The sequence below is a fragment of the Glandiceps talaboti genome, chromosome 14, assembly GCF_964340395.1.
Source record: "Glandiceps talaboti chromosome 14, keGlaTala1.1, whole genome shotgun sequence".
Taxonomy (NCBI): domain Eukaryota; kingdom Metazoa; phylum Hemichordata; class Enteropneusta; family Spengelidae; genus Glandiceps; species Glandiceps talaboti.
In genome coordinates, this window is record NC_135562.1 from 4,254,701 (window position 1) to 4,267,559 (window position 12,859).

Below are 12,859 nucleotides of genomic sequence, written 5' to 3' on the forward strand. Positions count from 1 at the left end.
AAGAAACACACTATAATTTATGATTATTAAATACCAAAACATGGAAGAAAGGAAATAATATTTGACTAGTTCGTAATCGTTGTCTTACTTATTTGTATACATACAGTTAGGTTTCCTTACAAGTGATTCAATACTCTTCAAGGTGTACATTGTACCATTTGGTGGAGGGGCTATGATTGTACAAGATACGAGTCATCATCCATAGACTCTCCACCAACATGGGTCTATGTTATATCTAACAAAGCTTTTTTTTTTTTAAATATCCAAGATGTAACTGTAAATTACACGCCTATTGCTTTATTCTTATATGTTTCCCTTTTACAATTTCTTCTGCAGGTTAATCTAGATATTTGATAAGTTTACAAATATCAACACACTAGTGATGTAGTCCCACAATGCCGACTGTATCAGGAAGTTTACCACAAAGCACTCTCCCTACCAGGGAGAGGCTGAACACTGTCAGTATGGATCTCAGGAGTGAAGTGACTTCACAGTCCAAGGCTGGCTCTATGTCAGATGTAGAGAGATTCTCAAATATAACAAAAGGATCACCAACAGCCACATCATATAGTAAAATGAGTAAGTATACTATATTGTAAAGTAGGTGTAAGAACCTGACATACCTTACAGACTAAATGGATAACTGCTGTCCTTAAAAATGTAAAAACTACATACAATGAGGACTTGGCATATTTTGTTTTCTATTGATTTTTTAAGTAGGAAGTCATGATAAATGCAACAGAGAAACACAATATATTAGTTATAATAATTAAATGTTATTCCCTAATGTTTTTCTTTGTTCAACCAAGGAAAATACGAGTAGCCTAAAGGGGCTTTGTCACTACAATTTGGTAGGCGAGTATTGAAAAAAAAAACCTTAGGTCATTCATATTTTCCAGCTGAATGAAAATTTTGAAGAATAATATAATTAAAGCAGCACCAGAAATACAACAAAAAAATTGCGGAAAGTAATGGCAATTTTGAATGTTTCATATTTTGAGCGCAGCAGAACTAGTGACATAGACACGCATTGTAATGACATACGCGCGCATTGCTGTGACATAGAACAACCGGGGTATAAATTCCATATTTTTTGTTAAATTTTGATTGTGCATGGTAAAATATATGTTATTTTGATTATTTCAAAAAATCTGGAAATTAGTGCTAGTCTACAAAGATTGTAGCAAAGTATCTATTTTGTGTAATACATCTATAAGTACTTTCAAAATAGGATATATCATGTGATGTAAGACTCATTTTAAAGGGCTACTGTAGACATGTTTATGTGTATGATACTATATTTATAGTTTTGTAAAGCAAACACACATATATGCTATCCACCAAAGTACCATGAATTTGCTAATGGATACATACATGTATGTGTCTCCACTTTTTATTATATTAGCATCTGCTTTGTCAGACACCAAGGACTTTGGAAAACATAGTGAAGATGATTACAGTGGCGAAAAACAAGGTAAGAATACAAGACTATGACTGAGTCCCATGTGACATAAGAGAGTGCTATTGCTAACTTAAGTGGTATACTCTGGGCATTTACAGGAGTATGCTTGGTGTTCTCTGCAACTGCTGTTTCATGAATGTAGCGGGTAAAAGTGCAGCAGAAAACTGCAACTTAGTGCAAGTATGAGTGAAAATACTCAGCAAAAGACTGATATCCTACCTGGTCAGACGTGCTGAATAGTGGAATACTATCATGGTACATAGATCTGAAGTATACTGGTTCTTATCAGTGTTCCTCAGTGCATTGCATGATCTCAAGTGTCGGCAAACTCTTCTGCTTATGTACATGTAGGCTTCTCCTCACATCTGGTGAGGGCGTCCCTGCAGTTCTGTCATTAAGAACTTTGTTGATATCAATAAAATTATTTAAGCCTTTCCACATTATATCTCCTCTATAAATGACATTTCTGTTAACTTACAACACATCTTCAAGACATCTTAATTTTCATGTTTCATCTTCCAGACGAATTATTCCCTCTGCCACCAGGATGGCCACGCCTTCAAGACATGATATTCAAGCGTAAAACATTGTATTTCAAGAAACCGATGTCAGTCAGTATTATTAGAGCCATAGATCATATAGAGTCATTACAAGATAGATTAGAAGATTGGTCTAGAGATGTAGAAATGGAGATACTTAGTCATAAATCTACCAGTAGTAGAGCCACCAGTGCTCGTGTTAGTATCAAAGATGATGGTGCATCTAGAGTTCCGACAGCAATGACAGGACACAAGGGAATAGGTAAGAACAGTTCTTTACACATTATTTAATTTGATATCATTAGTTGTGATGTGACTTGATATGCTGTGATGCACTGTGCAATTGCTTGTAGGAGTTTTGATCAAATATATATCTCATTTCATGGTCTCAAAAACACTGATAGTAGAAGCCTTCGAACACTGCAGTGTGTACAGTTGATGATGGTCTGAGACACACTGTGATCATAATAGGAGTCTTCAAACACTGCAGTGTGTGTACAGTTGATAGTCTCAGACACACTGTGGGTCTAGTGAACAATGTGTATAGTTCATACCACAGATTGGGCTTGACTGTCCCATACCATGGTATGAGACCCACTGTGATTACTGGAGTCCAGTGAACTGTGTACATTTCATGATATCAGACACACTGCGGTTACTGGAGTCCAGTGAACACTAATTATTGTGTACATTTCATGATATCAGACACATTGTGACTAATGGGGTCCTGGACACTATATATTGACTTGTGTACATTCCACAATGTCAGACACACCGTGATTACTGAGTTCCATGCACTAAATTGGAATGTCAAAGCATGCACAGAAAAGAAGTCATCTTTGTTGATTTAATTTTTTTGATGAAAACTATCATTTCATAAATATATTTCATAATCAATATTTATGTATATCCTCATACAGTGCCAGGGAGACGTCATATACGATTTGCTCCAACCTCTGCAAGCACAGAATCTAGTTCAGCAATGACGGTAGAGGACACTTTTCAACAGTATGGTGGAAGTGATCAAGGCTTGGCAATACTTGGTCAGGGTGCACTCATGCCACAAGGTAATGTATAAACATTTACATGTATTATAGACATGGTATTAAATGAAATTTGGCACAGAGCATCTTCAGTGTTTGTGTATGGAAATAGTCTGTAATAATATACAGACATTCATGCCATGCTATCAGCCAACACTCATAATCTGTATATACAGACATTCATGCCACGCTGTCAGCCAGCACTCATTGGGGTTTAGAAGCCTGATTGGGCTGAACATAATGGTGTATCTTACAGTCTAGTATGGAAACTGAATCGGAAATGATAGACATTTGTGATCTGGAAAGTACAATTTATCAAGCAGTGAATTATAGGTACAACCACAGTCCCTCTATCATTTGGTATATAACATAAAAGCTGATATATATATATTTATTTTTTTTAACTTTCCAGAAACAGATATTGAATCTTTTATTGAGGAGGAAGAGGTCCCTAAGCTTGGTGCTGAAGATGTGATTGATGAGGTTGTTGTGTTATTGGGGAGACTTGAAACTGACAGAGGAGATTCACAAAGTATGCTAGAAGAGGAAAAGAAAAGAAGTGCAATGCTTAGTGCCAGGATTGATAAACTAGCAGAAAAACGAATGTATGAATTACCATTGGCTGTACAGCAAGGTGGGTCAGTGTAGAACAGTGGATCAATTCTACAATTTGGCAAATATATGCATGAAGCTAGGGAGTTCAGGGTAGGTTGTATTCGGTAAAAGAATATGGCCAAACCCCCAAACATGAAACTTATTTGTTTCAATAGATTTGTATTTAAGCCAGGGAGTTCAGGGCAGCAATGGGAATTGAACCAGATACTCCATCACCCCCACTAATGACTAATGACACAGTGTTTGTAACTGGAGCATAAATTCTGTACTGTCTGTTCTAATGAGTACAACTTGGTTTGTGTATGGTATGATAATGAATTAAACAAACTCCATTCTGCTTTGTCTCACCCTTAGAGCATGAAGCGTGTGCATTGGACATCAGTGAACTACAATGGCACTGTGCATACAGGGGAAGACAAGAAGCCAGAGTACGAAGTAAGGTGGAAATTGCTGAAGTCCTCAACTCAAGATTACAAGAAGACATCAGTTTTGTTAAAACACACTCGTAAGTCTTGTCAAATCACTACAAAATGAAATGTGGTGTTTATTAACAATAATCTATTATGCAATGAATATGGTGAACTGTACAGTGTTTTTGTTAAGGTTGGGGGACCCCGATAACAGAAATTTAAGGGGTAAAAATGGCAGTGTTTCCCCATAGATTCTATGGAATTTTGTTTGGGAACCCAGGTAAAATGACATGGGAACCCTGATATAATTTACCTACTTACCACCCTTAGCAAAAACAGTGGTGTATTTTATAATTTGGAAAGTTAGACTTTTCATTATTGAAATTCACCCATTAATTGTATCTTGTTGTTGGTTTGACTGTAAGCACCTATTTATTCTGACTTTACTCACCTCTTTTTAGTATCTCTCTTTCAATGAGTCTCTTCACAACCAATCTTACTATGTTTCATCACAGGCAGGCAGTACAAGGGAGACTGTTGATTTAACAGAATCCCATCAAACACAATTTCTAACTTAGAGTATTTTCACTTTTGTTTGTGTTGTTTTTCAGCGGCTGAACTTTCACATCCTCATTTGTAATAATCATTCTGATATTTCAATGCACTGTAAACACTGAAAAAGTATTTATACACATCCATGCAAGTACATGTAATCAATGATACAGACATGTAAGTCACTGTAATTTGATACATCTGTGTTGTTTAACAGGCCTTTAGTTGAAGAGAAATTGGAACTTGAATTGGAAGCCATGCATAAAATACAACAAGCACAACTACAGGTAAGACTCTAAAAAATTAGTTTTCAGAATGTTGTAATCCCCAAATCCAACATTAGCCTCACCAGTCAGGAAATAGACATTTTCATAAACTGGGTTCCGGAGATTCATTTGCATGATTTTTACATCACCTGCGATTTCAGAAAAACATCAAGTTGATCTTGTGCATTTTCCCTCCACTGTCTATGATCACAACCTAAGTGTTACGTTTTAACATACAGACTACAGAAGAATTGGAGAAAACATTGCAGAAATTAAAACAAACGGAAGCCAAGTCAGCAGAGGCTCATGGGAAAGCTGAAATGGAAAGAGAACATATAAAAAAGGAATTAGATACAGTCAGACAGGCATTGCATGAAATAAGGTGAGAATTTTCTTTCAAATTACAGAAAGAGAAACATAACCAGAACCACAAAAAGATATGCAGACAGACAGACAGACAGACAGACAGACAGACAGACACAGACAGACAATTCAAGATAACAGAAAAGAAGGCAGACAGATAGATCGATCTTGACAGACAGAGACAGACAGACAGACAGACATGGAATTACTTTCAAAAATACACATATACAGACAGACAGACATATTAGAAAACAAATTGAGAGATCCCTGCCTTTGTCCCTTAGGAATTGAGTAGATCAGGTAAGACATGTTTCTAGACTGTATAGATATAAAATGACACCTTAGCATATGAAAAGTCAAATCACTCTAGTTCAGTCCACAATGTTCACTAACTGTCTTACTTCTTGTTTTACAGCAATGAGTTAGATGAAGCCAGGAAAACCTTTGCCTCCTATACACAACAAAGTGATATGAGTCGACGAAAGCTACTAGACAATGCACAGGAACAAGTTGTACTAGGTAAGAAGTCAGTTTCTATATCAAAACAATAGATGATTTACTAGTAAGTATCAAGTGTACTTAGACATATATTACTCTGGCAATCAAGGTCTTGGTTTACTAAGATAGAAACAAAGTAACACTATTATTGTGTCACGTCTATATAAGTTGTTGAATAGATGTTGGTTTAATTGTACTCACAGTAGGGTGGCATATCTGTTGACTTCCCTGTGCTAGCAGTGTACATTGTGGGGACTTCCAATATTTACACTATCTCGATCACAGGGTGATTAAAATCACACATAAAAGACACAGCTATTACCCACTGTAATTTCGCGGCTATAATTTACCACATTGAACAATGATAGTTTCAGTTTGTGTCTATCTTAGTAAATCAAGACCTCTATTAGCAGAGTAGTATGACATGTAACCAAAAGGAAACAGTGCAAGAGAAAAATGTAATACGGTGAACTTTACAGTCTTGTGGCTTACAGAAATGATACTATGCTAGGTTGCAAGTCTGTATCAAATAGTTTTTGTTTTAGAAATGAAATTTTCTACATCTGTCTTTCATATTTCTAGAAACTAAAAATGAGAATGCCAAAGCTGCTGAGAAACTACAGGGTAAAAAGATGAAGCAAGTCAAAGAGAAGATAGTTGAAGCAGAATTTGAACACCGGAAACTGGCAGATGAAAATCATAAAATGTCTTCAGAGAAACAAACAAGGGTAAGCATCTTTTTTTTGTTACTATTTATGTCTTGTCATCTGACAAGCTAGAATTTCATATCTGCAATATTATAACAGAACACATGTTGCTTGACTGTAAGATATGTTGTGTCTTTCTGCACTTGTGGGGTTGACTGGTGTGTGAGGGCGCTCTATCACGGCATACCTTACAGACTTCCCTGTCACATGAGTGCCAATTGAATTTGGCACACTCCACTTACACAAGTGCTAGCAATGTTAGCTTCAGCCTTAGTCTTGTAGTGAGACCTGGGATCTGTACTTTGGAATTGCCGAATAAAGCTGATAGGAAAGCAACAGAAGGTTACTTTTAGAGTAAGCTGAATAGCCCAAGTGTCTAACAGCTAGACTACTGTAGCTGTACTGAAGTGAGGACCAGAATAGTTGAGTCTTTTAATGTAAAGTGAGCAGACATGAATTTACGACTCAATCTCTGGGCTGTTCTCACTGTGATGTTTTATTATCAACTACCATCATCAAAGCATGCCCAACGACTACTCTAATGCTCTTTTAAGAACACACATGGTTCTGTGACACACACTTTGTTGACAGCATTATGCATTGCCATATGATCAGTGGCCATTACCAAATTTTAGTTCTCAATTCGCCAAAACTGGGATGACTCTCAGAATATGAAACGGTCGGAATTCAGTAACCAGAATATGGCATATATTATATTTCATACTTGATTGTAGACCACCAAATGTTTTTTCTTATTTTATCCACACAGCAACTAGCACTGCATAGAGAGAATCGTGAAATGGAACTTGAAGCCCAGACAACACTGACCGATCTCAGAGAAACACAGCAAAATAACAGAGAAATGAAAATGGAAATCGAGGATATCGAAGAAAAACTTTTTAGTTGGTATGTTATACTTTAAATGTAAATGTGTTGGAGTCATCTGATTCACGTACAAAATATGAACTGTGGTAGTTAAGCCTTTGGTTTTCGAATATAGACACAAACTAAACTATTGTTGCAACATGTTGATACAACAGTGAAAAGTTATTGAATGGACATTGGTTTATTTATAGTCTCAGTAGGGAAGTGTCTCTGAAAACTAGTTTATTTAGAGTTAAATGAACTTGCAGTGCTGTTTTGGGACTTCCAATGTTTACACTACATTGTATGTTGATCACAGGGTGATTAGAATCTCACAACAGAGGAACTGCATTACCCACTTGTGTAATCTACCACATTGAAGAACAATGGATTCGGTTTGTGTCTATCTTAGTAAAACTGTAGGCTGGATTATTAGTGTCATATCTTTCAGTGATAAACAGATATCGGTTATCTCTTAACACACCTGTATATCTATCATTCAACTTTCAGTGACAAACAGAGAAATTCTGATGTTAAGAATATGGAGAGGATTAAAAAGGAGATGGGCAAAGTGGAACAGCAATTGTCAGTAACTCTAGATGAACACAAGAAAGTTGACACTATCAATAGAGCTATTAGAGAAAAAGTTATGAAGGAAGAAGAAAATATACAAGGCAGTGAAGATCAACTAAAGGTACAGTGCTAATAATACTGGTAGTTTTTTATATAGAGCTTCCCCATACTGTGCTCACAGTGTTTTACAATTATTACCATTGGTACAGACCTCTAATGGCACAACATGCAGTTATACTTCAAATCCCTGGGGAGAACACAATCCAATGCAGCTTCTCTAAGTGCAAGGTTTAAAGCATTCACATTGCAAACTTTGTCCTACCAGATTCCTGAATATACAGCTGGGTTGACGGAGGCACAATTGTGGTTCAAATCTTGCCCAGGGACTTTAGCCATTCAGAAACAAATGGCAATGGCAAGACTCAAACCTGCTACATAAAGATTGCAAGCCAGTCACTCTAACCATTTAACCGTCATAACTCCGTAGTACAGATATAATTGGGTCAAAAAAGAATTAATGTGGATGTTTTGCTCATGTGTGTGTCCTATTTACCACCGTACTTTACTCACTATCGTTTCACAGACTACAGCTGATGCCTTGAAGAAACAACTAAAAGATGAACAACACTCTAGAACAGTGCTTCAAGCAAGAATCGCTTCTGACACTGCTGAGCTCCAAAAACTACAATTGGACGCCAAGAAAAAGAAGATGAAAGTATCAAGAAAGGCTAGTGAAACTGACAAAGTTGTCAGCCATGTCTTGAAACAAGTAGAACATTTGAGAAAGATGCACGCCGATAAACAAAAACGAATCAACAACTTTGATGAAAACATTAACAACTTGAAGAAAAGACACACAGATACTGAAGAACGACTTACAAGGAAGAGACAAGAATTAGAACCAAGACATGCTAACTTAAAGGTAGCAAATAATGTTTTCTTTGATGTTAAAGTGGCCATATGGATGAGAATTTGGTATTTATTTTGGATTTTTATTTAATAAAACAGCTTCACTATGTTTTTCTACATGAAAAAATAATGCGAAAGAACATATACTAAGTCCATGTTCATAACTCAAAACATTGCAAAAAGATGCACAAAGTGTAAAAAGTTTGTTATTGTACGTACAATAACAAACATTTTACACATTGTTTAATGTTTTGCCGTTTATTGAGATGTGAACATGGACTTGGTATATGTTATTTCGCATTATTTTTCCAAGTAGAAAAACATAGTGAAGCTGTTTTATCAAATAAAAATCCAAAATAAATAACAAATTCTCATCCATATGGCCACTTTAATATTACATCATTTGAATTATGTATGCTGCATATTCTAGTTTCCAGAAAGACAAAAGATTGTACAGTTTGGCTACTAGGAGTGCTGTTCAGAAGCAACTATTTCAGGCCAAGAAGTGAGGAACATGACTGTTGAGCACTCATTTGAGAAAATCCAGTGATTCCTTGAATAAATATTTCACAGCAACATTTAGTTTCTAATCATGTAATTTTTTAGGAACTCACAGAACTGTTTTAGCCACATTTTGTTGACTTCATGTTCTGGTATATATTTTATAGTCCTCACTCTTCTTTATGATTTATATGGGACGCCCTCTTGTGGCACTTCTTTCTGAAAGTGATTTCAAAAAGGGATGATGACATATCAGCAACAGTTTCTTTTACCTCTACAATTTTTCACAACCATTACAAACAATACAAAATCTGTGAACTTTTATTATTTACAAAAAAAAAGTGGTATTTATTTATCAAATTTTTTGTTTCATTTTCAGACGGAGCTCCTGAATAAAAGTAAAAGACTAGATTACATGCAGCATAGAACTGAAGTAATTGGTAAAAAAATGGAGGAGATGGAATCGTCAGCTGTCATTATGAATAAAGTTATACAGAATACAGAAGATCAAATCAAAGAATTGGCGTAAGTCTCATTAGACTGCCTATGACTTATTTGTTATTAATCTGCTGTCATTATTCGATAAGCAGGGGTGAACAAATCATTTTGTGAACTGGTGGTCCCCAGACCAGTGCCGTAGAAAATCCAATGGTCCTGCTGAAAGAATTAGTGGTCCCAGGTCCCGCTAATGTGAAACATTAAATCTTACCTATGAACCTGTATATTCAGATGACTTTTTAACATTATAGTTATTAACAGTAAGGTACTGGTCCGATGGACCAGACAAGGTAAAATTTGTGTGGTCCACCCATGGCCCAACAAAATCGCTAGTCCCGGACCCAGGACCAGTGGATTTGTTCACCCCTGATAAGGTATACTAAATTCTGGATATTAAATCAAAGAACTAGCATAAGTTACTTTAAACAAATTTTGTCCAACACCTAATAGGCAGACAAGAGATCCTACTATTGTTGATTATCAGTGTTCACTTCACTATTGTTTGGGCAGCAGTCCATTTATGAGGGAATAAGGGGAGGTAGAGGGTGACTGATAACCATGCTCATCCTCAATCATCATTGTTTGGGCAATAGTCACTTTGATGAGGGTGGGGTGGGGGTATATAGTCACTACCCACATTTTTAAGAGGCAATGGGGGGGGGGGGGGGGGGGGTTATTATTAAAATCTCTGACACTGGCCTTACTCTTGATGGCATCAGAACTGTTACGGAGGATCCTTCTACAAAGTCATCCATGTCCTCAGACTCAGATAACTAACAAACAATTGCTAACACTTGTCAAGACAGTGAAGTGATATCAGTCCTTCAGAATGATTCTTTAATTGTTGTGATAGTCACGACCACTCATCGCCATTTTCTGTGATTTTCTTTGTAGTGAGGAGTTAGAGGAAGTAACCATACAGTTAGAAACAGGACAAAAAATGCAGGAAGACCTAAAACACTCCCTGGATGCTGTATTGAAGAGAAGTGATGACATGTCTTTAGAACACGACAAGCATTTAAATGACAGAGCTATAGTACTTAATGATCTAGAGGTGAGAACAGTTCAGTTAATAGAAAGATATCAACTTTACCAAATATAAATAAGATAGAAAAATGACATATAAAAACAGACATGATACTTAGAAGACCAAGGATATTTTAGTTAATTAAGACGTTATGACTTTGATACATATTGCTCCATCAACTGCCTTGAAAGAAAATCATTGAAACACATATATTTTAGTTTGCCTTCAAACAGTTAACCCGATTGGCTGCCATCGACTACTCAATGCCGAATGGGGTGCATCATTGTGTTTACTGCAGAAAATTAATTTTTAACTTGTAGAGCTTATCACAAACATGTCCTTTCCACTGAGAATATTTAAAATGCTTTGTTTTTGGTACTAATGACTAATTCTCCCATATTTACGTACAGGCAAAACTAGAAAAGAAACTGAAAGAAAACAAAGTGTTAGCTCACGAATACAGATTACTACAGGAAAAGCAGCTAGCTACTAAAGATAAAGTCCTGTCAGAGTTTGATGACAGGATCAAATACGAAGCCAGTCTGAAAGACCACAAACAGGTAAATCAGTTACTTTGTCATATTTTAGCTGTCATTGATACATGGTACTTCCCTGGTACAGACCAATAATAGTACAACTTTATAAGATCTAGATCACATATAATCTATGTCCCACTAAGCACACAGGATGACATCCTTCACATTGTTGATTTTTATCCTACCAGGTACCCATTTTCACAGCTTGGTTGATATGGATACAATGGTGGTTCATATCTTAATGAAGAACTAGGGCCAATCAGAAATATATGGCAGCGTAAGGATCAAATGAGCATTGTACAGATTACAAGCTAACCACTTGACTCAGTATTCAGCTATCCTGACTCCAATCACAACAACCTTCCCAATTTTGCCAGAGATTTATAAAGGCAGGTCTCACTGCCTCTACAAGTTATAGCTACAACTTTCACAAATATCATGTGAACCAAAAGAACCACTTGTATCTAAATGTTTTTACCTCCTGTAAGGGGAGGTTATGCTATGATGATGTCGGCCTGTTTGTCTGTCTGTCTGTCTGTCTGTCCATCCATGTCTGTCTTTATCATCATTTTTTCTCCATTTCTATGCACCCTAATGATTATTTTTGTTATCTTCTATCCCTAGTTGAATGGCTTACAAACCAGACTACATGCAGCATTGGCAATGTACTATAAAATCAGAGGACTTTACAACCAAGCGGAGTTAGCTAAATACAAGGCCATATCTGAAAAGAACGGAGAACGAATTCACTACCTACAAGTCGACATGAATGATGCCATCAGTACCATTGCTAGGTTTCTGAATGATCAAATTGATGGCACTGCAGCACAAATGGTGACCACAGCCGCTAGATCAGCTCTATTTGAAGGCAGTGATCCTACAGTTGCCAAGAAAGAACCTATCCTGAAGCCTGCCCTCAAGAGGACACTTACTACATAGCTGGAAATGATAACATAGAATGGCTTTATGTCTATATCCCTTTGTAAACGAAGTGTACAGTCAAATATTTATTTCAGTGTTTGCTCAGTAAAAATGACAAGAAACTGGATATTTACTCAGTTGAAAAAAAAAATATACATTTTAAAATTCGTGAACATTACACTCCTAAGTGCAAAAATGACTTTGTATTTATAAGCTAGCTCAGAATATAAACCGTGTATGGTAGAGATTATTTGATGCAGTGAAAGAGAACACTGGCTATTGCTTGGTCATGAAGCCGTCCATATTATGCGTATGTAACCATTTTGCTGCAAAAACAGTAAACTGATGATGATGATTGCCATTCCATCCATAGATAGATTTCAAATGTAATGCCATTGATAATGATGTGAAGTTTATATGTATGTGTATGAAATATACATCTTTATATTTGGTCTATTTTTAGAATCATGACGTCGTTGAACTTTTTGAAAATTATCAGAAATTTGTAATCGAGCTAAAAATGAAGAGTGTAGATAAAGAAATGATGAGATGATTCTTGTATGATATTTGCTGTT

At 36.2% G+C, this 12,859-nt stretch overlaps 1 protein-coding gene across 1 annotated transcript; it reads left to right on the forward strand.

The window, feature by feature from the left end:
• Positions 1-339: 339 nt before the first annotated feature.
• LOC144445672 (uncharacterized) lies at positions 340-12,831 on the forward strand. Its single transcript, XM_078135308.1, has 17 exons — positions 340-579; positions 1,406-1,474; positions 1,985-2,263; positions 2,922-3,068; positions 3,457-3,678; positions 4,014-4,164; positions 4,839-4,908; positions 5,127-5,269; positions 5,666-5,769; positions 6,331-6,476; positions 7,225-7,361; positions 7,830-8,013; positions 8,476-8,814; positions 9,682-9,827; positions 10,695-10,854; positions 11,238-11,387; positions 11,988-12,831. Exons 1-17 carry the CDS (start codon positions 396-398, stop codon positions 12,300-12,302), a joined length of 2,946 nt encoding a protein of 981 aa, XP_077991434.1. The 5' UTR covers positions 340-395; the 3' UTR covers positions 12,303-12,831.
• Positions 12,832-12,859: the final 28 nt, after the last annotated feature.

Excerpts from the sequence above, each read along its gene's own strand:
- LOC144445672 (XM_078135308.1), top strand. The coding sequence starts at position 396 with ATGCCGACTGTATCAGGAAGTTTACCACAAAGCACTCTCCCTACCAGG. Across the intron at positions 580-1,405 it reads CACATCATATAGTAAAATGA|CATCTGCTTTGTCAGACACC; the intron begins GTAAGTATACTA and ends TTATTATATTAG. Across the intron at positions 3,679-4,013 it reads ACCATTGGCTGTACAGCAAG|AGCATGAAGCGTGTGCATTG; the intron begins GTGGGTCAGTGT and ends TCTCACCCTTAG.